Source organism: Rhamphochromis sp. 'chilingali', assembly GCF_963969265.1.
Source record: "Rhamphochromis sp. 'chilingali' genome assembly, chromosome: 3".
Lineage (NCBI taxonomy): Eukaryota > Metazoa > Chordata > Actinopteri > Cichliformes > Cichlidae > Rhamphochromis > Rhamphochromis sp. 'chilingali'.
The window spans coordinates 46,902,085-46,924,013 of record NC_137931.1 but is presented as its reverse complement, the minus strand read 5'-3'; the positions used below and the strand labels follow the sequence as shown (position 1 = coordinate 46,924,013).

Sequence of the window (21,929 nt, the reverse complement as noted above, 5' to 3'; positions counted from 1 at the left end):
TAATGCAATGGTAATGATGATGATTATTAACAATAGCAGCAAAATAATTTCCCTGATCTCCACAGCTACAAAAATATCCGTTCGGAAAGACGGAGTGCGCACGACCATACCCAGCTGACGGCACTCCCGCCCCGCCGCATCATCGGGTTAAACCAGCACCGCCGACAGAACGAGTGAGAGCGCAGCTGGCACAAAACACGGATCGCTGGATGGCCAGTTATTCATCAATAATATTTAGCAAAACCAAAATGTGTGGTAGCATTTCTTCAAAAGAATAAACATAAAAATATCGTAAAGCCCAGTGACAAACAACATTAGTAATAGTGTATTTATTTCCACATATTCAGAACTTTTTATTCCTTAAAAGTCCCCAACAGTTCCAAAAATGTGGCCTCAGTCAGGCTCTAGTTAAAAATTCAAAACATCTTTTTTAATTTGCAGCACCGACTTATTATACAGCTCGTCAAATATAGTTCCAATTTTAACAACGATTTGAAAGACACCAAAAAGCACACAGGAACACCAAACTGAGTAAACAACACTGTTCCAGCCTGGTGCTGCATGATTTCCCAAACGTTTTACCAGCGGGAAATCAGAATTCACCAGGAAAACACAATTATCCCGAGCAGTTGTTCCTCATGGATAGCCACATACGGGTGACCGCACAGCAGCAAACAACCACACTGCGTGGTGGTAATCCCGTCATCCTGTTAATTCACTTTAACACCATCTGTAAATCTGTCAGTCAGATGTATTCATTATTTCCACCAGTCTCCTGGACGGGAGCTTTAAAATTTACAGAGCGTTGCAGTGAGGAGTCTTCAAGTGAGGCTTCTGGGCGCTGCAGAGAAACAGAACAGAAATGCATTACAAATTAATTACATATTAAAAAGTACCTTTTAGCAGCAAATAATACACTCATAAACCAAAGTTTAAAATTTAGCCATTAAGAGATTTTCAACTACATAAAGATAATAATAATCACAAAACGTTAAACACATTTGGAGTTCAAAGTTATCATTTTAGTTACCACAGCGGGTAGCTCCATGCTTAATTTGATACAGCTGTTTACCCATCAGCATCAAATGTGTCTCCTCCTTGGATCAAACCAGGGAACTTGCAAATGTGTAAACTATACAACTATGAAGCCACTAATTATTTGCTGCAAAACGTCCTCAAATGAAAATAACAAAACAATGTAATGAAGATACAGTCGCTGACATGCACTTTATTGCTGCGTATACTGAGAGAGCTCCATCAAGCTCACCAGGATTGAAATCCACTGTTGTTGAACAAACGTCAGTGGTGTGGTAGCAACAGAAATCTAACATATACAAGGCAGAAAAAAAGCAGTAATGATAACGCATTACTGGCTCTACATTAACAAAACTAAGACAAACTCAGCAGGTATAAAAAAAAAAGAAAAGAACAAAAGACAAAAATGCAGGAAAAATGAAATGTTAATGTCATTAAATACTTTGTTACCAATTTATGTTGCATGTGAATATTCACCTTCCCGTCCATGAGTGCATTAAAAAAATAAGAACAACATTAGTCTCTGTTAAAAACCACTGCTGTGTGTCTAATTTGGTTGGATGAATATTAGGGCTGCCACGATTAGTCGACTAGTCACGATTACGTCGACTATCAAAATCGTTGACGACTAATTTAATAGTCGACGCGTTGTTTGAAGCTTTGTAAGATCCCAAAAGACGCAGGAATAAGTAGTAGGATTTAAGAGTGTAATAACGGACTGAAACAGAAGATGGCAGCACTGCAAGTACAAGGATGCCAGCTGCCGTTAAACCCCGAAGAAGAAGAAACTGTGTCCCAGAATTCATAGCGCAGCCCAGCTCAGTTTCCAACAATGGCGGCAGCTACTTAGTTTTAATATTACTCTTATTATTCTTTCTGGGTCACAAAATAAACGTTTACCATATTTTCAGGCGAGAATGTAGCTGTGTAAACCTCAAATATCTGCTCAGTTTATCAAGACACCACATATTTTCAAAAGCGCTCCGACGTTTTCGGAGACATCTGTTACCCACTAGCTCGATAGCTAGCCGGGGGCAAGGCTAACTAGAGCCGTGAGAACACCAGACTCCCGGCAAATCGTTTTCAAACCCACCGCCGTCTTTTGCTACTCAGGTTAAACATGATATATGAGTCACTTTGATAACTTAAAAATGTTATTGTTTGGCTTTTTTCAGTATTTTATTTGTTCCTGAGTAAATCGGTTTGGCTGAGATTAAAGTTATAGTTTTTACACAGCTGAGTAAAGTCAAGCAGACAGCTGATTATCAGAAGTGTGAGATGCTCGAGAATATACTGCGGTGAGTTTATTAAACTCCACCGAAACAATCTACAAATTTCATTAAAATTTAATAAACTATCATCTTCTCTTTCTTTTTAGTTAGCACATACCTGAAACACTTAAAGCTGTAAGCTAATGATATATATGAGCAGATGCATGCTGGTGCAATAAGCTGCAGGTTTTACGTCCAATGGATGATGATCTGATTAGTTGACTAATCGCAAAAATAATCGGTGACTAGTCGACTATCAAAATAATCGTTTGTGGCAGCCCTAATGAATATAAACAAAAATCTAAAAAAAAAAAAAAAAAAAAAAAGGGGGGGGGGGGGCTCACCTCATCGACAGGCTGCACGTCTGGGAGCTCAGGTCTGAGCAGTGCAACATCTCTGTCTGGTTGATCTTGAGAAAGGTTCTCATTCCCTTTTGAAGTTTTATTCTTCGACTCAGACGAATCTGACCGAGCAGCTTTTGGCTCCGATTTGGCTTTGTTTTCACCAACGCTGTTATCCTTTGCTGCTGGTGGCCGTTCTTCTGCTCCCCGCTGGTTTTCTGAATCTGGCTCAACAGACGGATTCTGGTCTGCCTCAGGAACTTCCTTGGCCCGCTCAGCGTCCGGCTCATCCTCAGCAGTTCCTAGAGTCTCGACCCACTGCCTGTTGGGTCTCCTCTGATGCAAGTCATTCCTGTTTAATCTGGCTTCATCAGCTCTGTACCTTAGGGCATGTTGCTGTTGAGGTGCATCCCCTCCTGCAAAATGATTGCGGTCCTCAATCCTGAGGCGAGGTTGAGCTTGCGGTTGTTCCAGCTCTGGTGGTGGTGGATCCCTTCGAGGGCGGCGTAAAGGTGCCATGATGCCATGCTGGAAGGCTGCTTGCACACTTCCATACATGAACACCTGTAGAAGAGTCAAACATATATTTATTTATACAAAGCAAAGACATACAATGTATTGCTTTATTAATGCAAATAATGCTGTGTATACAACGCAAGCTCCATAATGTGAATTAATGTGAAAAAGGGGACAATTTGTACCACAATGGCGATCACGATAGTGAGCAGGACTGGGATCTGCAGGGTAACTGGTAGATCTTTGAGGAGCGCTCGAAGAAATTCACTGATTCCCTGTCCGAAGTGCTTCAGTGGCTCTGTGATGAAGGTCGTAATGGTAACAGAGATTGCCTAAAAAGGGAAGGATGTCTAGGTCATAACAAAGTCCAAGCGCATACCAAGGAACACAGTTTGGCATGGTAAAAATATATAGCAGTTAGAACAAGGTAGACTGGTTGCTGGGTAAAATCGGTGTAAAGAAGGTGCTGTACCAAAATCCTCCTGGTGACAACTTTGGTTTTTGCCACAGTGGCTGTTTTTTTTTCACGTTTTGTCTGCAACAACTTGCCAACTAATAGCCGAGCAGTTGCACAACTTGAAAAAGTGTGACACAAACTGGACATGGAAGCAAAAGTTGTGCTTCAGTGCTGCAGCCAAGATGTTTCGAAATGCAATTTCAAAATTTGTACTTTTTACTTCACAACTGGAGGTTGTCGTATGGTTGTGGGCAGTGTGTGACTGGCAACTTGCTCGCTCACTTCTACGCTGTCAACATATTTGTCACATGTCCAAAATGGCAGCCAAATTAAAACCATGTGTTTAGTGGTGATGTGTCCGCAAAACCTCAATAACCCTTAACAGACATTCCAAAGAGTGGCCTACCTTGGTTGGAGGTACCAACAGGATGGGATTAACCATGAGAACTTCATAGTATCTCTTACAAGGGTCATCTTGAAGAGTCCAGGTGCTTCTAAACCACTCTGCAGGATACCAAATACAGGTCCAAGCTTAGGCAGACGTTATGAGCCAAATACGCTTAATATATGCAAAACAGCAATGCTGGAGTCTAAAACTGTTAAAGCAGCTGAGACTTCAGAGTTTGCACAATGACTCCACAAGGACTTAAATTCCTCTCCATCTCATGGCTGTGCAGTGAAACATATTTCAAAATGATATTTAATACGCTCTAAAAAGGAATGTTTTTCTCAGCCAGTTAATATTTTAGATGCACGAGGTTTTCACAGAATGCCGTGACTGTTCGTGCTTGGTGATCGCATACCTTTCAAACTGTCACTCCAGTCAATTTTCTTCACCCCAGTGCATTTTGCATTAAAGCCTTCCATCTTCACTATATTATTTTGATGCTCAGCAAAGGCAATCTGAACAAAATATACATATTTATTAAAAACATTGTATTTTACAATCAAAGCACTGAAATACAGCTAAACTGAAACCACTGAAAGCTGCAGGAGCTCCTATTTACCTTGTACAGGTAGAACCAGTTCCAGATAATACTAACGAAGAAGCAGACGGCAAACAGTCGTCGGAACTGCACAAACCAGGAGATCGTTGTCCACAGTTCGGTGCTGATAATGGCTACTATAATCAGGACAAATGACCCGATCTGGAGGAGAGAGCAGAGTACAGTTTGAGTGGTTACAGAAAATAGAAACCATTAAAGCACAGTAGAAGCATTAAGAAGAGTCAGAATAGAAGGAAGCCAGAGGTAAAAGCTACTAAAAACTTACTTTTAATACTGTGTCCAGCTCCACCCCAAAGGTGTCTTCAAATCGCCACTTCCAGGCCTCATAATCATGCGGTTTAAGGTCCACGAGTATCTGACTGATGGCGTTGTCCAGAGCGCCTGTTCTCCACCTGTCTTCACCCTCCAGAAGTGTCTGGATCTCTGTCATGGCTTGTTTGGACAGTTTGACTTTGGCATCAAAAAAGACATCTGTGGAGTCACTGGGCTGGGGAGAAATTAGAGCAAGTGTCTTAAAATTGCAATATTTATGACACTTGGCCAATTATTGAACCAGAGAAAAATTATGGCACAATATGTTCAACTAAAATCTCATAATTCACCATAAAACATGAGATGACCACCTACCACACCCACTCTTTGTATTTCCTTCAACAGTCTGCTCAGAAATCGCTTGAACACTGGACTGCATGTTGGCTGTTGTGAGATGAGCTTGATCGTCTTCTTTTGATCTTCATTCTGAATGAAGGAAGGTGGTGTAACGATATGAAGGATATCTTCTTGGCACACTTCGCCATAATTTAAACATCTCAGCCTACCCGAGTCTTGTTGCTGACCCACTGATGGCTGTTCTAGAAGTAGTAACAAAACTCAAATCATGTATAATTGGTTTCTTGTACATTCAGTGATGATCTCAAGCCAATAGAGCACCTTTGGGATGTGGTGGAACTGAAATGTTTGCAGAACCTTGTTGAACATAAGACCGCTCTGAATGCAAAAGAGGCTCCAACACAGGACTAACAAGGTGTACCTAAGAAAACATGCACAGCGAGTGCACATGTATACATAAAATGTGATTGAATGTGATAGGCTAACTTTGTGATGACACCATAGTAACAGCCTGACTTTTACTATGGTAATTTCCTGATACTCTTGATGGTCCAGTATCTGTAAGTCTGACTCTAGTTAATAGAAAGTGAGAGGCTTAGAGTGCGGCTAGTCCTATCCCTGATCCTCAGATCATACTTTACTTTCTTTTTAGAGGCTACATTTCAAAAGTCCCTTAGAAAAAAACTTTCCAGACTCCTTAAACCTTCCACACAATTCTGTTTAAAAAGGTACATGAAATTGTTTTCTAAGCTTGAACGCAGAGCTTGACTCAGGAGTGTAAAACGTGTCAACAATTGTGCTAACAATGAGAAGAAAGTAATAAGCCTGGAGCCTAAATACTGTTAGACAAATTGGAAATTGTTTTTCAGTTCTACACCTTCAATTAACTCATTCAATTTGAATGGGGGAAAACTTATATTTTGAAAATATGAATATGCATTGTGCCTGATTTATTATTCAAAACACCAACCTGTTTCTGTAAATCCTCCACTTGCTCTTTGCAGGACGTCAGCTCGGTCTGGCTAGAGTCCTGATTGTACTCTCTTCTTTTAGTGCCCACGTTGTCATAGCTTGCTGGCTGCGATGCAAATACACACTCTTAATGAAAGAGCTGGACAACACAACGTCTTCACAGTGATCAGAATCGTGTCAAATGTAGCTGGGTCAGAGTAAACAATCTCCCAACCTCAGTAGGCTTCCTCATCGTTTTGGTGCTAGCATCGTAGTTGAGCATATCGTAAGGGTCGAGCCACTCGTTGTCCTCCTGCTGGCCCACGGCAGTGAGCGACAGGCTCCACAACAAAGCAATAAAGAACATCCTGGCCGGGAGAAGACAGGCTCCTAACCAGAGTTAGATCCCTGACAGTGAAAGCAAGCACAGGTGTGCACAACTTTAGCTAGCAACGTTAGCTAAGTTTAAAGCTAATTTTTAAAGCAACTTTAGACTCACTGAATAAAACGTGACGTTTAAGGTAATATGACAGGTTGAGGCGTGGGTCACATATTAAAACTAAACCGTCTATACTGAACAAAACAACATAACAGACCTTTCCGCAAAAGGAACCGCTTTACTGTACAACCGCGTGACGCAATTTAAGTTTGAAGGCTCATGGGTAATGTAGTTTTGGGAAGAAAAAAAACTGTCCATTTTGGTAAAGCCGTAGTATTGATATTAAAAATCAGCTCAACCACACATGCAACTTCATAAGTAAACATACAGGAGCATTTTTTACAATTACACAAACTGAAATACAGATAAAGTATCAGATACTAGAAATCCTAATAAGTGCTTGAGCAGATTTGCTTTCTTACACTTGCATTGATGCACACAATTTGGTAATAGAAATTTTAAAAATGTAGTTTATTTATTTAGGTCACAGCAGCGTTAGTGTTTCTCCAGCATGACCGAGGACACTGAGCAGATGTTTCTGTGCAGGTCAGACTTCAGGAAGTACTCGCGCCTTTTTGAAATAGAAAAGACGTCATTCATCAGGTTGAGTTCGCTTCCTGCTTGGCCTGTGCAGTCTAAGACAGATGTTTTTGCACTTTTATAGCTGTGGCTGCATTAGACAAAGGATGAAATGTTTTTTTTGTAAAATGCTTGAACAACCAATCTGAACAAAAACTTTATTGCAAAGATTGGTATTTACACGAGACAAACATTTATCAATAAACTTTTACTGCATTTTACAGTTAAGCTGTTCAGTGAATCCTCTTCCTTCCAGGGGGTTCAAGGCAAATCAGCTACATCTTCACAGAGACGTATACATAAAACCTGGATGTCATATCTCCCAGACATGTCTGAGGTCTCCAGGGCTTTAAGAAATCCAGCAAAGGTTCCAAAACAGAGACTCATGTTTATTTTGTCTGTGATACAGGAGCCAAAACTGAACCATCGTAGTTCACCAAGCTCCACAAATGCTCAGTTATAACACGAGTCCAGGGAGTTGAATAATAATAATAATAACGACAAGCAGAAACTCAAATGCATTTTCATTTTCGCCCTTTACCACTCTTCACCCCTCCTTTGCCACCCTTAGCCTGTCGTCCCTTTCCGCGCTTTCCTTTGCCTCCTTTAGCACGTTGTTCTTTTCTCTGCATTCCCCGCAAATCTTTCTTCATGCGCCCGTCCACCACCTTGAAGACTCCTTTGACACCAGGAGGCCGTCTCACCTTCTTCCCAGCGCCCTTTTTGCTCACAACGTATGTTACTTCTCTCTTTTCTTTCCCCAAGCCGGCTTTCTTGTATATACTGAAAGAAACACAAACAGTATTGAAATTTTCTCCTGGGTAAAACAGCCAGTTAGTTTTGTCTTCACAGCCCCACAGATGTGACAACATACCTCTTCAGCTGAGCCATCTTCTCCCTCTCAGAGATGTCCACTGTGTTGACAACCGCTTCTGCTTTCTTCTTGGCCTGCTCCATTTTTTTCAACGTCTTGAAAAGAAACAGCGGAATTAATACATTCAGAAATACACCGATTACTTCGAAAAGCTCCTCGGGCTACAAGTGTTTTACCCTTCTCTTCTTCCTGGCCTTGGCCTCAGCAACTCGTTTGATTGGCCGAGCATTGATCTCCTTCCATTTTTGTTTGTATTCCTCCACCATCTCCTTGGTGACCGGCACCGGCCTCTTCCGGTGTTTCCGTTCATCATCGAGGAACCACTCCGGTACTTCCCACGGCTCGTCAGAGGTGGCGAACCTGAAACGGCATACACAAGGTGTTATTCGCGATCTTCACTTATTCCAGCAGGTTTAAGCCTTATTTGTCGAAAACAAATGTTAACCCGAGTATACGCATCGTTAGATGCAATCAGCAATCTGAAAGGCAGATTCTTTTCCATTAGTACCTATTGGGATTGACTCAGCAAAGTTTTAGGTCATAGTACCTGGTACCACTGCTCGACTGGGGTTCCAAGCAATCCGAGCAGGTACTAAAATGTGACGCCGTCAGAGTGCGTGCCACCGATTAGCTGGTCAGTGGCGTCACTCGATGAGTCGCAAGAGCGTCTCCTTCCAAAAAATCAAAACTGCCCTTTTTGAAACCCGAAATGGCTACAACCCCCCCCCCCCCCCCAAAAAAAAAAAAAAAACAACGCCATGGTCCCAGAGTCTGCCGAAAAGCCACAGATGGAGCACCAGGTATTAGGGCTGTGCCATTTGACCAAAATCTCCATATAACAATTTCTCATCCCGACAACAATATAAATCACAAAACGGTGCATTTTCTGTAAATTCTGTGAAACTCGGGCAACTCGACCTGCGTGAAGTGTGGGCATCGTGCACCTGGAGTCGAGTGTTTTAACCGATACATAAAACTACATTTTTTTAGACATAAGTTGTAACGGCCGCCATTTTCTTCTTGAGTATTTATTACATGGCGTGCTGCAGGGAAAAGCCATGTTCTAACGTTTGAGCCTAAGGTTTATTTTGACCACCTGACGGCTCTTTTCTTCTCATCCATAAACCCTCTCCACACTCCTTCACGTGATTCTTGCGTAGGTGGTAGAAGAGAAAAACAAGATACTGCCGTATACGGGTTTTTTGTGACACCACGAAACAAACGATAGCGCGTAACATGAAGCGACAGATATTTTCCTGTCAACATCCGACATATTTCATCATATAGAACAGCCCTCCCAGGTGCATCAACACTTTGACATCCACCTTTGTTATAGCGTTCATGTTGTATACTAATAAGGTCACAGAACGCGCAGCAGCATTAATAATAATAATAATAATACATTTTATTTGAAAGCGCCTTTCAAAACACTCAAGGTCACTGTACATAGTAGAATAAAAGCAACAAAAGCAAGAAGTTTACAGAATCATAAAAGCACAAGACATAAACAAATAAAATAGCAGAGTGGAGAGGTTATGTGGGATAAGCTACTTTGTGCAAGTGGGTTTTGAGTTTGGACTTAAAGAGAGAGAAGGAAGAGATGTTTCTTAAATCAGGAGGTCGGGAATTCCAGAGTTGTGGAGCAGAGCAGCTGAAAGCCCTGCTCCCCATGGTGGCAAGACGGGGGGGAAGGGACGGAGAGTGAAAGGGAAGAAGAAGATCTGAGACAACGAGATGGGGCGATGATCTTGATCAGGTCAGAGAGATATGGAGGAGAGAGATGATGAATAGCCTTAAATGTGTACAAGAGTATTTTGAAATTGATGCGATATTTGACTGGGAGCCAGTGAAGCTGCTGCAGGACAGGAGTGATGTGGTGGACAGAAGGGGTCCTGGAGATGATACGGGCAGCAGAGTTCATCGCTATGATGACAACCACGGACATTTGCTAGTTCTGGATTGTAATGGAAAAAGATCCAAAGCACACACACCTGTGGAAGGAGCTGTCCACCAGGTCCCTTGCCCTCTTCTTAGATGTAGCGATCTGAGTGCCGAGTGCCAGGCCTTCTGGACTCAGGATTCTAGCTTTCTTACCTAAAGAAACAGTCAGTCATCCAGAGTTACACACACACAGGCTAAAAACAGAATATAAGCTCTAAAGCATGAGATAGGACATATAGACATATCAAATATTGCTGAGATGCAATGGTGCATGTTATTTAACTTAAGAGCACTTTTATTGGAAACCATGCGGGTTATTCAAATGAGTTTTCAACCCAGCTGTGGCAGCAGCAGTGCAATACTTCAGGTTACAAAAGAGTTGAGAGGTGCAACACCAAAATGGATGGGTGCCAGCACGCAGCACCGTGCAACAGGGGGCGCTCACCAAGCATACCATACCATACCATACCAACTTTATTTCTAAAGCACTTTAACATAAAACCAGAGTTTCACAAAGTGCTGTACATGTTAATAGCATACGTAAAGAAAATTAAAATGAGATACGATAAAATAAATAGATACAATAAATTGAAACATGTTAAAACAAATTGAGTCAACCCCTCTAATCAATGCCAAAGGCTTCAGCGAATAAATATGTTTTAAGAAGACTTTTAAATTCGGAGAGAGAAGAGGCCTGCCTAACATGCAAGGGCAGATCATTCCACAACTTTGGAGCAGCTACAGCAAAAGCACGATCACCTTTAAGTTTATACTTAGTTTTCGGTACCTTAAGGAGTTGCTGATTGGCGGACCTAAGGGAACGGGCAGGTGTATATGGTTGTAGTAGCTCCGAGAGGTAGGGGGGGGCCAGGCCATTAAGAGATTTAAAAGCAAATAAGAGAATTTTAAAAACAATCCTAAAATGTACAGGTAGCCAGTGGAGTGAAATTAAAATAGGGGTAATGTGCTCAAACTTTTTTGTTCCAGTTAAAAGACGTGCTGCAGCATTTTGCACAACCTGCAGGCGCCTAATGGACGCATCACTAACCCCAAAATAAAGTGCGTTACAATAATCCAGCCTAGAAGTAACAAAGGCATGGATTACTGTCTGAAAATGCTGTTTCGATAAGATAGGCTTTATTTTGGCTAATTCCCTCAGATGAAAAAAGCTAGATCTTACAACAGCTCTGACCTGGCTTTCAAGTTTAAGATTTGCCTCTATTTTAACTCCCAGATTAGTGATGACTGGTTTAACATACTGTGCCAGTGAACCAAGATCTATAATAGTGGCCTCAGAAGCGCCACCAAAAACCATCACTTCTGTTTTCTGTTCATTAAAATGTAAAAAGTTCAAAGCCATCCAAGTCCTTATTTCATCAAGGCATCTGAGCAGCGGGTCTACTGAGAAGCCATTTATCTTTTTAAGTGGGAAATAAATCTGGGAGTCATCGGCGTAGCAGTGGAAAGAAATCCCATGTTTCCTGAAAATAGACCCAAGGGGTAGGAGATATAGAGAGAAAAGAAGCGGGCCTAAAACTGAACCCTGTGGAACCCCACATTGAAGAGAAGCAGTAGAGGATACAAACTCCCCTAGTTTCACAGAGAAAGTTCGCTCTGCCAAATAGGATCTGAGCCACTGTAGTGCGGTACTCCGCATACCCACCAACTGCTCTAAACGGGAAATTAAAATATTATGATCCACTGTATCAAAAGCAGCAGTTAAATCTAACAGCACGATAATAACACAGTCACCTGAGTCATTTGCCAAAAACACATCATTAAAAACTCTTAAAAGGGCAGATTCAGTACTATGTAAAGCTTTAAAACCAGATTGGAAAACTTCTAAAATACCGTGTTCTTCTAGGAAGGACATTAATTGCTTGTAAACTACCTTTTCAAGAATCTTTGAGATAAAAGGCAGTTTGGAAATAGGTCTGTAATTCGCAATAATATCAGGATCAAGAGCAGGTTTTTTGAGTAGAGGCTGAATCACTGCATGTTTGAGATTGACAGGTACAACACCAGAGGACAGACTACTATTTACAATGGATTGTACAGCTGATGCTATAGTGAGAAAAACCTCTTTGAAAAATCGAGGAGGGAGAGCATCATAAGGGGAACCTGAGGGCTTCATGTGAGCAACCAACTCCTGCAGGCAGACCATGGAAACTGGCTCGAACCTGTCAAAGACAGCAGAACTAGGGACAGGGGTAGAAGGGTCGGGAACGGACTGGGAAGTCTGTGCTTTGACAGATAGCACTTTATCAATAAAAAAGTGTAGGAAGTTTTCACAAATTTCCTGAGAAGACTCGACAGAAGACTGTGGAGCATGAAGGACCATATCAATAGTCTTAAATAAGACATGAGGCTTACGACAATTTGCCTGAATAATAGTAGCGAAATGTTTCCTCTTAGCATCTTTTACAGTTTTCTGGTAAGAATTCCAGTAATCTTGTAACATTTGGTATGACACCTGAAGTTGATCCTTCTTCCATTTACGTTCAGCTCTCCTGCACTTTCTTCTGGCAGCCCGGGTGTCTTCATTCAGCCAGGGTTCAGATTTGGCTTTAACTTGCTTAAGCTTAAAGGGGGCCACTGAATCTAAAGCAGTTTGGCAGACAGAATAAAACCACGTACTCAGCTCTTCTGTATCATTGCATATGAAATCAGGAAGGCCGCCGTTCTGATTAAAAACAATAGAAAACTGTCCAGCAGAGAAAGGGTTAAAAATACGACAGCTCCTAGCAGCAACAGGAGGAAGATTAACTTTAGTACAAGGAAGGAAAACCTCAAACAGGACAGGCCTATGGTCTGACCATACAACATCACAAACCTCTAAGTTAGAGACAGGTAAATTGTGAGTTAAAACAAGATCCAACGTGTGCCCATATTTTTGTGTAGGCACAGACACAGGTTGCACAAGATCAAAAGAGTCAATAAGATTTAAAAAGTCCTTTGCCATTGGCTTGTCAGGGCAGCACACATGAATATTGAAGTCCCCAATAATAAGAACATGATCATATTTTGGCATAATTTCAGCCAACAGATCAGAAAAGTCATTTAAGAAGTTCTTATTGTATTTTGGGGGTCTGTAAACCACAGCACAGAGCACTGTGTGAGACCGACCTAGCTCAAACATGCTCAGTTCAAAGCTACTAGGTGAGGTTAATAATGGCAGTGGTTTACATTTATGCTGCTTCTTAAAAACAACCGCTAGTCCTCCTCCTCTGCCTGATATTCGAGGAGAGTTTAAGAAGCAGCAGTCATCAGGTAAGAGATCTGTAAAAGCGCTGGACTCACCGGCCCTCAACCATGTCTCAGTTATACAGAGGAAATCCAGTCCTTGGGTTGTAAATAAATCCCTTAAAATAAAAGTTTTATTACTCAGCGATCTAGTGTTCACCAATCCAAACCTGGTGGAGGTCAGCGTGTTCGTGGCTGACAGCGAGACCCGACGCAGCGGCCGCAGGTTCTGTAGGTTCGCACCGTGCTGACGAGGATGGGAAATCTTTCGTGGCTGGGACATCTGATCCGAGCCAACAACGGGCACCAGCCAGGCATCGATGGGCTCCAGAGAGCACGGAGAAAAGGCATGACAAGGTACCGATCCACGTTCGTTCCAAAGAGCCGGAGAAGAGCGCACCAAGTACGCCTTAAGTTTCACGAGTAGACCGCTACGTTTGCCCCGGCGTCTGAAACGCTTTCGCCGTGAGGCTGGGGCCGGGGTCCGACAGAGGCTAGCTGGTATCCCAGACAGGAATGGAGGTAACGCCTTATGTCCATTATAAGTTGTATTGGTAAGATCACTGGCAACTAGTCGGAGGTCCAAAAGTTTTTGGCGATTGTACATTAAAAGAGAGTTGACTCTAGCAATAAAAAACAACATAAGCAAACACAACAGAGGAAGAGCCAGACGGCGAGCCACACACACTGGCGCCATCTTGAAAGCATGAAAACTGACTGACTCTTCCTGAAGATGGCAGACTAAAGGTTCACCACTGAGTGCAAAGATGCACTGAGGAAGAGTTTCAGCACTCGAAAACTGACAAGCAAACAATTTAGAAGATCGGAGAATTATGTGCTGCCTGGCAAAAGCATAGTTTCTTTGTAGGGCTTCAAACGTAGGGTATAAGATGAGCTCTGTCAATTGTTCTGGAGCCCAAATGTGCATAAATAAAGAAATGTCTATATGCGACATTTAGATGATGACGAGAAGTGTTTGGGGATGCTGACGACCTCACTGTCATACTCACTGGTACTTTCGACAGGAACAACCTGGAAGTCGTCGTCATCATCGACCTCTCCTGATACTCCACCAGCCCCCCGGGCCTGCTTCATTCTGGTAATCTCCCTAAAAGGAAACCGGTGAACATGTTACCTGTATATTAGCATTAATGTTAAGAACAGTTTTAAGAAATTGGAAATATTGCAGATTTCTTTTCAGTTACGCAATCAAACTAAGCTTATTAATTATGTAACACACTGGACTAAAGAGAGCCACACTTAATGTGCTTTTACGTTTCATCATTGCTGCTGTCATCCGAGTCACTGTCACTCTCCTCTGCAGCTTCCAGTGATGGTCCTGCCTTTTCCTCCTCTGGCAGAGCAGCTTCTTGCTGCTGCTCCTCCTCCTTTATGTCTTCCTCAGCTTTCCTCTTTTTGCCTTTTCCTAGAAGTAAGAATACATACAAGGATAGCTACTAGCCCCTCACATACACAATTTCATTTAAAGCTGTGAAAAATAACATGTATGTGAACGTGTGAGTGTGAAGACATGAACACGAGGAGGAGAAACACTTCACACCTGACTGTTTAGTCCGGAGCCACTCGGTCTGTTTGAGCTCGCTCTCTGCGTCTCCTTCGAGGCCAATCTCAGAGAAGATGCCCTACGGGTACACAAAGCACGGTGAAAGATCAGAAATCAAGTAGGAAGCAGGTGCCACATCACACAGCGAACAGGTGCAGCAGAAGAATACCTGAGCTTTAGATGTTGTGTTACGAGTCAAACACATACCTTGCTGAACCACAGGTCGGCCTGACGCTCCATCTTCTCATCTTTTCCCTCTAGCTCCACCACCAAGCCACCATCCTGCTCTTCATCCTCCTCCTCCTCCTCTTGGTTGGTAAACTTTACTCTGAAAACCACAGAAATGAATCGTGAACTTTGAGGTCTTCTAGAAAGGTTGGGCTTTCTTTCTGGTAAAATAAATAAATAAACAGACTTGAGCTTCCAGGGAAAAACAGTAAGCATCAAACTTGTGGAATGACAATAACAATTCTAGTAAATCAGTCTAGTTTGAGACCAACTCTGCTAAAAATAAATTTGTACTCACTGAACATGTATACTAGGGGTGGGTTTTAATAATCGATTCATCGATTAAAAGTGATTCTGGCTTGGATAACGTGATATCGATTCATTAAAATCCTGAATCGATTTTTTATATAAATGTATTTTGCCCAAAATTCCAGAATCTCAGGTGAAACGTCACAAATTTTGACAACCACCAAACATTTAAAACAGTAAATGAGAGCAGGAACACGGCTTCTGCACAAAGACGTAAACACAAAGCGTGGAGCCGCCAAAACATCAGAATCAGTGAGATGTCGCCTTTCTCACCGACGACACGGTCGGGGCTGAAAGCCGACAGCTCGCTGATTCTGATGTTTCGGCGGATCTGCGCTTTGTGTTTACGTCTTTTTTGCGCTGATTCTAAAGCTGTTAGTTTTATCTCTCTCCAAACAATATTGACTGAACCAGCAGCAAAAGAAGATCCAAACTAAGCTTCACATAAAGATCGTCATGAATTCACTGACTTTTGCTGTTTTGCTTCCACCAGGATAAAATCACACTTCATGCACAGCTCTCTCTCTCTCTCTTTTTCTCAGTGTACTTCAAGAACAGTTTCCCGTCTATCCCCGAAATCTGTTTTCTGCATTATTCGCTTGCTTGTTACGCACAAGTCTACCGTTGTTCGCAGGCTGTCGGCCGATGTTTTTTTCCTTTTACTTACTTCCGAAAAGAAAACCTAATTTCTGCCGTTCAACAGGCTTCTGAACAAATTTAAACTTTTTAAAATTATACAAAATGCAAAACGCCGTGTCTGTAATAAAACCGCTGTAACTTCAGAGGTAATGTTCATGTGTTGATTAATGGTTTTCTTTCGTTTCTGATGTACTGCAGAATATTTTTATAAAATCCAGGCCAGGAAAATCACCTTCATGTTTTTCTGTTTTATCTTCAGCTACTTTGACACAAAGGCCTCTGCTGTGATGCTCACACCTTTGATAAAGTCTGGAAAGCGTCAGCTTCCTTTAGATACAAAAATATGTAAATGTACTGATCTGAATTATAATATTTCTGACTGTCAAAATTTCCCAGATTTAAATCGAATTGAATCGAATCGATTCAGGACCTTGTGAATCGGAATAGAATCGATTCTAGAAATCAGTGACGATACCCAGCCCTAATGTATACATGCTATTCAGTGCTTAACACCTTTCTAAAGAGAACTCCTACAGAGCCAGGCACCACATCACCAGTACCTCAGAGTGCTTTTGCTCTGAATGGCCTCTTACTTCTTTTTTGGCGCTTTCTTTTCCAGCTCCTTTTGTCGCCGTTCCACCTCTTCCAGATCCTCGTCATCCAAATCAGATGCCAGTGACATTTTATCTGCATCATCGCCATCTTCATCGGAGAGGTGAAAATCATCGTCTTCATCTACCAGAGTGTCCGCTGCCTTCATGTCCCCCTTTGATATGTCAACAAGCACCTGAGGGACCGAGAAATTAACATGAAGCCGCTTCTCAGTGATAAAGCTCGTGGGACTTGAACTCTGTGGGAATCAGCGGTATTCTGATCTTGAGTTTGGTGCTTTAGGGAAGCAGCGTGTGACGTTTACCTTTTTCTTCTTGATGGAGACGAGAGAGAACAAGGACGAGTCCTCAGTGGAGGCGATGGACACACCCGGTAGATCCATCTTCAACTCCACTCTCTCTCTCTGCTTCCGCTGCTCCTTCAGCAGTTTCCTCTTCTTCCTGCCAAATCAGCAAGAGACAGTTTCTTGGTTTGCCCCTACAACTGCATCCGTGGCAAAAGCTAAGAGAGGTGAAACTAAAAGTAAAGTGTTGCTTCTCTTTAAGGCAAGATGCACCTATCAAGACAAAGTAGGAAAGATGAGGAATTAATGTCACCGAAAACACAAAAAACTAAAGCGGTTCATACCGTTTGAGCTCAGCCACCTCCTCAGCTTTCAGCTCTGCCAGCTTTTTCACCATTTCTTCCTCCTCGTTGTCCTCACCCTCCTCCTCTTCATCCTCCTTCTTCTTTCCTGCTTCTTCCTCTGAATTGCTCCCTTCTTCATCTGAGCTTAAGCTAAAAACAATGTAGAGATGATTTATGTGTGACACACTTTAACAAAGATTTAATATTTAAATTGCTTTTTCTTTTCTTTTTTTAAACCTGATCTCCTGGTCGAGCTGCTTAGCCTCGTCTTTCAGTTTCTTAGCTAGGTATCTCCTCAGCTTGGACCTCCAGTTCAGCAGCAGGCTGCAAACGTGAGAAAAGACATGCAAACACGGCCCGTGTTAACAACACTTCATGCTATCTGGGACTCAGCTCATCTATGTGTCAGTGGATCTCCAACTTCCTAACTGGCAGACCACAGGCAGTAAGGATGGGCGGACATGTCTCAGCCTCCACCACTCTCAGCACTGGAGCCCCCCAGGGGTGTGTTCTGAGCCCCCTGCTGTACTCTTTGTACACATATGACTGCGTGGCCACTACCAGCTCCACCACCATCATCAAGTTTGCTGACGACACCGTCGTGGTGGGCCTGATCTCTGATAACAACGAGACGGCCTACCTGAAGGAGATTAGGAATCTGGAGAACTGGTGCCAGAGGAACAACCTCCTTCTAAACGTCAGTAAGACAAAGGAGCTGATAGTGGACTTCAGCACTAAGCAGGAGAGGAACTACCAGACCCCCGTCATCAACGAGTGCCCAGTGGAGAGAGTGGACAGCTTCAAATACCTCGGAGTTCACATCACGCAGGACCTGTCATGGTCCTGTCACATCAACACCGTGGTGAAAAAGGCCCGACAGCGTCTCTACCACCTCAGACGCTTGAGAGACTTCCAACTGCCCTCCAAGGTGCTCAGGAACTTTTACTCCTGCACCATAGAGAGCATCCTGGCGGGAAACATCTTAACCTGGTTCGGGAACAGCACCAAGCAGGACAGACGAGCTCTACAGAGGGTTGTGCGGTCAGCTGAGCGCACAATCCGCTCCGAGCTCCCTGACCTGCACTCAATCTACAGCAGGCGGTGCTGGACCAAGGCCAGGAAGATCGTGAAGGACCTCAGCCATCCCAACAACAGACTGATCTCTCTGTTGAGGTCAGGAAAGCGATTCCGCTCCCTGAAGACCAACACAGAGAGACTGAGGAGGAGCTTCTTCCTGCAGGCGATACGGTCTCTCAATCACACCACCACACAGTACTGACCCACACATATGGTTCTTACACACACACTGGACTTTCTGGACATTGTTTTTGCACAACACTGGTCACTATATTCTTCATTTCCGGTTAATACTTGTACAGCTGCTGTTATTGTGTATATATTTATTTATATTTAGATTTCTTCATACATTCTTATATAGTTCTATATTGTGTATTTTGTTGTACAGTTATTTTATTTTCAACTTTAATTTATATATTTTATCTTATTCTTCCCAGTTAAATTTACCCTTCATTCTAATTTGTGTTGTACAGTTATTTCATTTTTAACCTTAATTTATATTTTATTCCTTCCTAGTTAAATTTACCCTTTTTAATTTTTCATATTTATTTCCTATCTTATTCATAGCCTTTTCCTTTTTTGTTTTCTTTAGGTCACGAGCAGTTGTCCAAGCATTTCACTACATATCGTACTGTGTATGACTGTGTACGTGACAAATAAAATTTGAATTTGAAATTTGCTACAACACGTTCGCACACCATCTGATGTATGTGATGTGCAAGCACAGTTAAGTAGCAGCAGCTTACTAAAGCACAAACGTGGCGAGTGAGAGATGGAAAAGCTCACCGGAGTTCTTTGCGGCCCAGGACTTTGATGTCACGACAACACTCCTTTATTTCATTGCTGGTTGCTGAGTGAAACTCCAGATCAGGATTGTTGAAGGTGATCTGAATGAGACAGAGCAAGAAAAGCACGAGTTTTCTTCTTAGTTCTTATTCTTAACAGGACTGTCTCAAAGCCCCCCCCCCCCAACACACACACACACACAAACAAAAAAAGCTCACCTCACTGGCTTTTCCCAGAAAGTCGACTGGGTTCTCGGCTTTCAGAAAATCGGTCACCATGAAACTGTGGTAGAGCGTCAGATCTCCATCTGTATATCCCTCCGCCTGCAACAGAAGAAGAGCTGCTTCATCACTGATGGTTCATTTCTGGGCTCAAATGTGCCTTAAAGTAAGTCTTAAACCTTGTGACTGATAAATAAAACAAAGTGTTTAAAAGCCAAAAATTTCATAACAGGCAATCACAGCCAGATCTGACATGCTTATCGTGACCAAACACTTGTCAGTATACATGCCTTTGGCTTCTTTACAGGGATCAGCTCCTTCACAGTTTTGGCCTGCACCTCCACCTCTTTGAATGCATACTTGGGGTCAAAGAACTTGCTGTCGATTTTGTCCGGGGCAACAAAACCTGATGATGACGACAATGGGGGAGGTTTAGGTGAGGTTTAGTCATGAACAAGGTCAAAATTAAGATCATTATTTATTGTCTTCAAAAAGCGAATGAAATAATAAAGGTTGTGCTAATGACACCGACCCTGACAGATGACAAAGATCTCAGCAGACTCATTCCTGGATGCCTGCGGTTTGGTGGCCTGCACCTTCTTGAAGAACTGCTGGAAGATCCAAAGCAGAGGCTGGTAGTCTTTGGAGCGAAACACCTTGGTGACAAAGGTGCCTCCTTTGGTAAGAAACTCACAGGCCAACTTCAGAGCCATGAGAGTCAGGTGAGCTGTGGGTGAAAAAGGGAGGATTTCAAAATTAGATTTAAATACCAAATACTGTGGAAAATGGACATGAACTAGTTTAGGCACAACAGAGACACAAAATCAAAGAGTGGAAAGGATGTATCAAAAAAGAACCCCTTACAATCCTCTTCAACCAAATTAAATCATTTTGGACATATTGTGCGAATGCTGTTTTACTGCAGTCTGATCTCTAGACGTTTTGTCTCGACTCACCTTGGGAAAAGGCATCGTGCTGCCAGTTAGCTCCCACATTTGGGGCTCCATCGTTTAACACAACATCCACTTTCCAAGTCTGAAGCTCCTTTCTGAGAGACTGTACAACGGAAAGAGTGTCTCATCAGTTAAAACCATGTCACAAACATAGCGTTGGCTGTCCACATCTGTACTGTTGAAATATCATCTCTGATTTTATGTTTTTTCAGTGATGTTGTGAACAGCAGCAGCTTTCTCACCTGTCTGCATTTCTCAGTGGTGATGTCTTCTTGAAGTGTCACCACGTTGGGGATGGGTTTAATGGGGACCAAGTCAACACCTGAGAAGAAGAAACCACTCATATGGGGAAGTATTGTCACACGCGTTACAGCTGCTTTAGAAGCATAACAGAAACAGAGCCATTTATCATTGGAGAAATTTGCACTCACCGATTATCAGACTTGAAACAGGCATAAACTTAGACGCTACCTGCAACCTGGAAAAGGAGATTTTGAATTCAACTTTGATTATTTTGCATAGTACAAATCACTCATTTATCCGTTTTCGCTTCCGTCATGACGTATTGTACCGTAATGTCATTTCTGTAAGGCTCGTGCATTTTATCTTGTAATCACAGCAAAAGAAAGTCTGTGATTATAGTGAACCAGAGTCATGCTCACCAGAGAGGAGGTCGAGGTTGGTCACACACGGTCCTAAGTTAATGCAACTTTACACAAACTGCAACTGTACAATCACCAGTCAGCTCCTCTTCCCTGACTTTCACCCCCTACTTTCTCCCCTCTCCCCCATACTGTCATTATATTAATGCTGCTATCCTGTATATATCGTACTTACTATTGTTTGAGTACTTGCGATTATTTTATTGTACTTTTTATATTTTACATTTATATTTATCTTGCACCAAGGGAGTGGCACTCCAATTTCGTTGTACTCTGTACAATGACAATAAAGGCTATTCTATTCTATTCTATTCTAACACTTCTGTCAACGTGGTCGCTGTTTTCTCTTCTCTCTGTCCCTGACTCAGCTGCCACTTGTTATAACAAAGACCTTTGGTGATCGTTCAAATGTGACAGAAGCGAATGACCAAAGACTGCAAAGTGGTCAACTGGCCAGCTTCCCCCCCCGAGGGGTTACTTCTTTTCCTTTTGTTACCACACACGACGGCATGTCTGGTGACGGGATGCTTACCACCCTCCAGGTGCAGCGCACAGATCCACCAGAGCTCGGGCTTTCTGCAGAAACTGGAACTTACGGTTAAGCTGGATCAGTTTGAAGGAGGAACGAGAGCGATAACCTAAAAATTACACAAAAGAGGAGATTTAAAAGATTGCCAGCAGTCTGCAACCCACACTTTATATCGATCGGAGCTTTAGCCTGCTAATGCTAATATCACGACAGTCTCGAGCTCGTGTTGTTTTCCGGTACTCTACCTGTTTCTTTGGCCAGGTGGTAGAATTTATCTTTCCGGGTCTTTCCGACCTTAAGTTTCTTCCCCATATTTGCTGCTTTACTTTTACGCCGGACCTTAACACACAGATATGTCACACACTCAAAACACCCCTCTGCCTATGAAAACAGCACGTGTACACGTGCCGGCGCAGGACTACGACGTCACACTTCTTCTTCTTCTTCGGATTTGTTTGT

At 42.5% G+C, this 21,929-nt stretch overlaps 2 protein-coding genes across 3 annotated transcripts; both read right to left on the bottom strand.

Moving 5' to 3' along the window:
- Positions 1–403: 403 nt before the first annotated feature.
- LOC308393535 (chloride channel CLIC-like protein 1) lies at positions 404–6,954 on the bottom strand. Of its 2 annotated transcripts, XM_080877373.1 has the most exons (11): positions 6,687–6,954; positions 6,423–6,595; positions 6,207–6,314; positions 5,255–5,365; positions 4,893–5,114; positions 4,628–4,768; positions 4,424–4,523; positions 4,027–4,124; positions 3,349–3,495; positions 2,651–3,211; positions 404–841 (listed from the first exon to the last, which is right to left on the bottom strand). In XM_080877373.1, the coding sequence occupies exons 2-11, from the start codon at positions 6,552–6,554 to the stop codon at positions 746–748; spliced, it is 1,716 nt and encodes a 571-aa protein (XP_080733499.1). In that variant the 5' UTR covers positions 6,555–6,595; positions 6,687–6,954; the 3' UTR covers positions 404–745. The 2 variants fall into 2 exon arrangements, with proteins under 2 accessions (XP_080733499.1, XP_080733498.1); XM_080877372.1 differs by having other exon boundaries at positions 6,423–6,954.
- A 395-nt stretch (positions 6,955–7,349) lies between these two features.
- Positions 7,350–21,903, bottom strand: ftsj3 (FtsJ RNA 2'-O-methyltransferase 3). The gene is made up of 21 exons (XM_080877371.1): positions 21,716–21,903; positions 21,474–21,579; positions 20,711–20,757; positions 20,522–20,601; positions 20,283–20,382; positions 19,859–20,053; positions 19,617–19,732; positions 19,324–19,428; positions 19,106–19,206; positions 17,480–17,566; positions 17,243–17,392; positions 16,920–17,055; positions 16,597–16,790; positions 15,035–15,155; positions 14,825–14,906; positions 14,539–14,689; positions 14,274–14,371; positions 10,071–10,173; positions 8,256–8,439; positions 8,080–8,174; positions 7,350–7,988 (listed from the first exon to the last, which is right to left on the bottom strand). The coding sequence occupies exons 1-21, from the start codon at positions 21,780–21,782 to the stop codon at positions 7,730–7,732; spliced, it is 2,577 nt and encodes an 858-aa protein (XP_080733497.1). The 5' UTR covers positions 21,783–21,903; the 3' UTR covers positions 7,350–7,729.
- Between the last annotated feature and the right edge of the window lie 26 nt (positions 21,904–21,929).

Bases quoted from the DNA above. Each gene is read 5' to 3' on its own strand.
- LOC308393535 (XM_080877372.1), bottom strand. From the start codon at position 6,554: ATGTTCTTTATTGCTTTGTTGTGGAGCCTGTCGCTCACTGCCGTGGGC. The intron at 4,769-4,892 runs GTAAGTTTTTAG...TCTCTCCTCCAG, and splicing joins AGCTGGACACAGTATTAAAA to ATCGGGTCATTTGTCCTGAT. The intron at 3,212-3,348 runs GTACAAATTGTC...ACTCTTCTACAG, and splicing joins CTATCGTGATCGCCATTGTG to GTGTTCATGTATGGAAGTGT.
- ftsj3 (XM_080877371.1), bottom strand. From the start codon at position 21,782: ATGGGGAAGAAACTTAAGGTCGGAAAGACCCGGAAAGATAAATTCTAC. The intron at 17,393-17,479 runs GTTTAAAAAAAG...CATTGTTTTTAG, and splicing joins CAGCTCGACCAGGAGATCAG to CTTAAGCTCAGATGAAGAAG. The intron at 7,989-8,079 runs GTATGTTGTCAC...TGTTTCTTTCAG, and splicing joins AAGATGGCTCAGCTGAAGAG to TATATACAAGAAAGCCGGCT.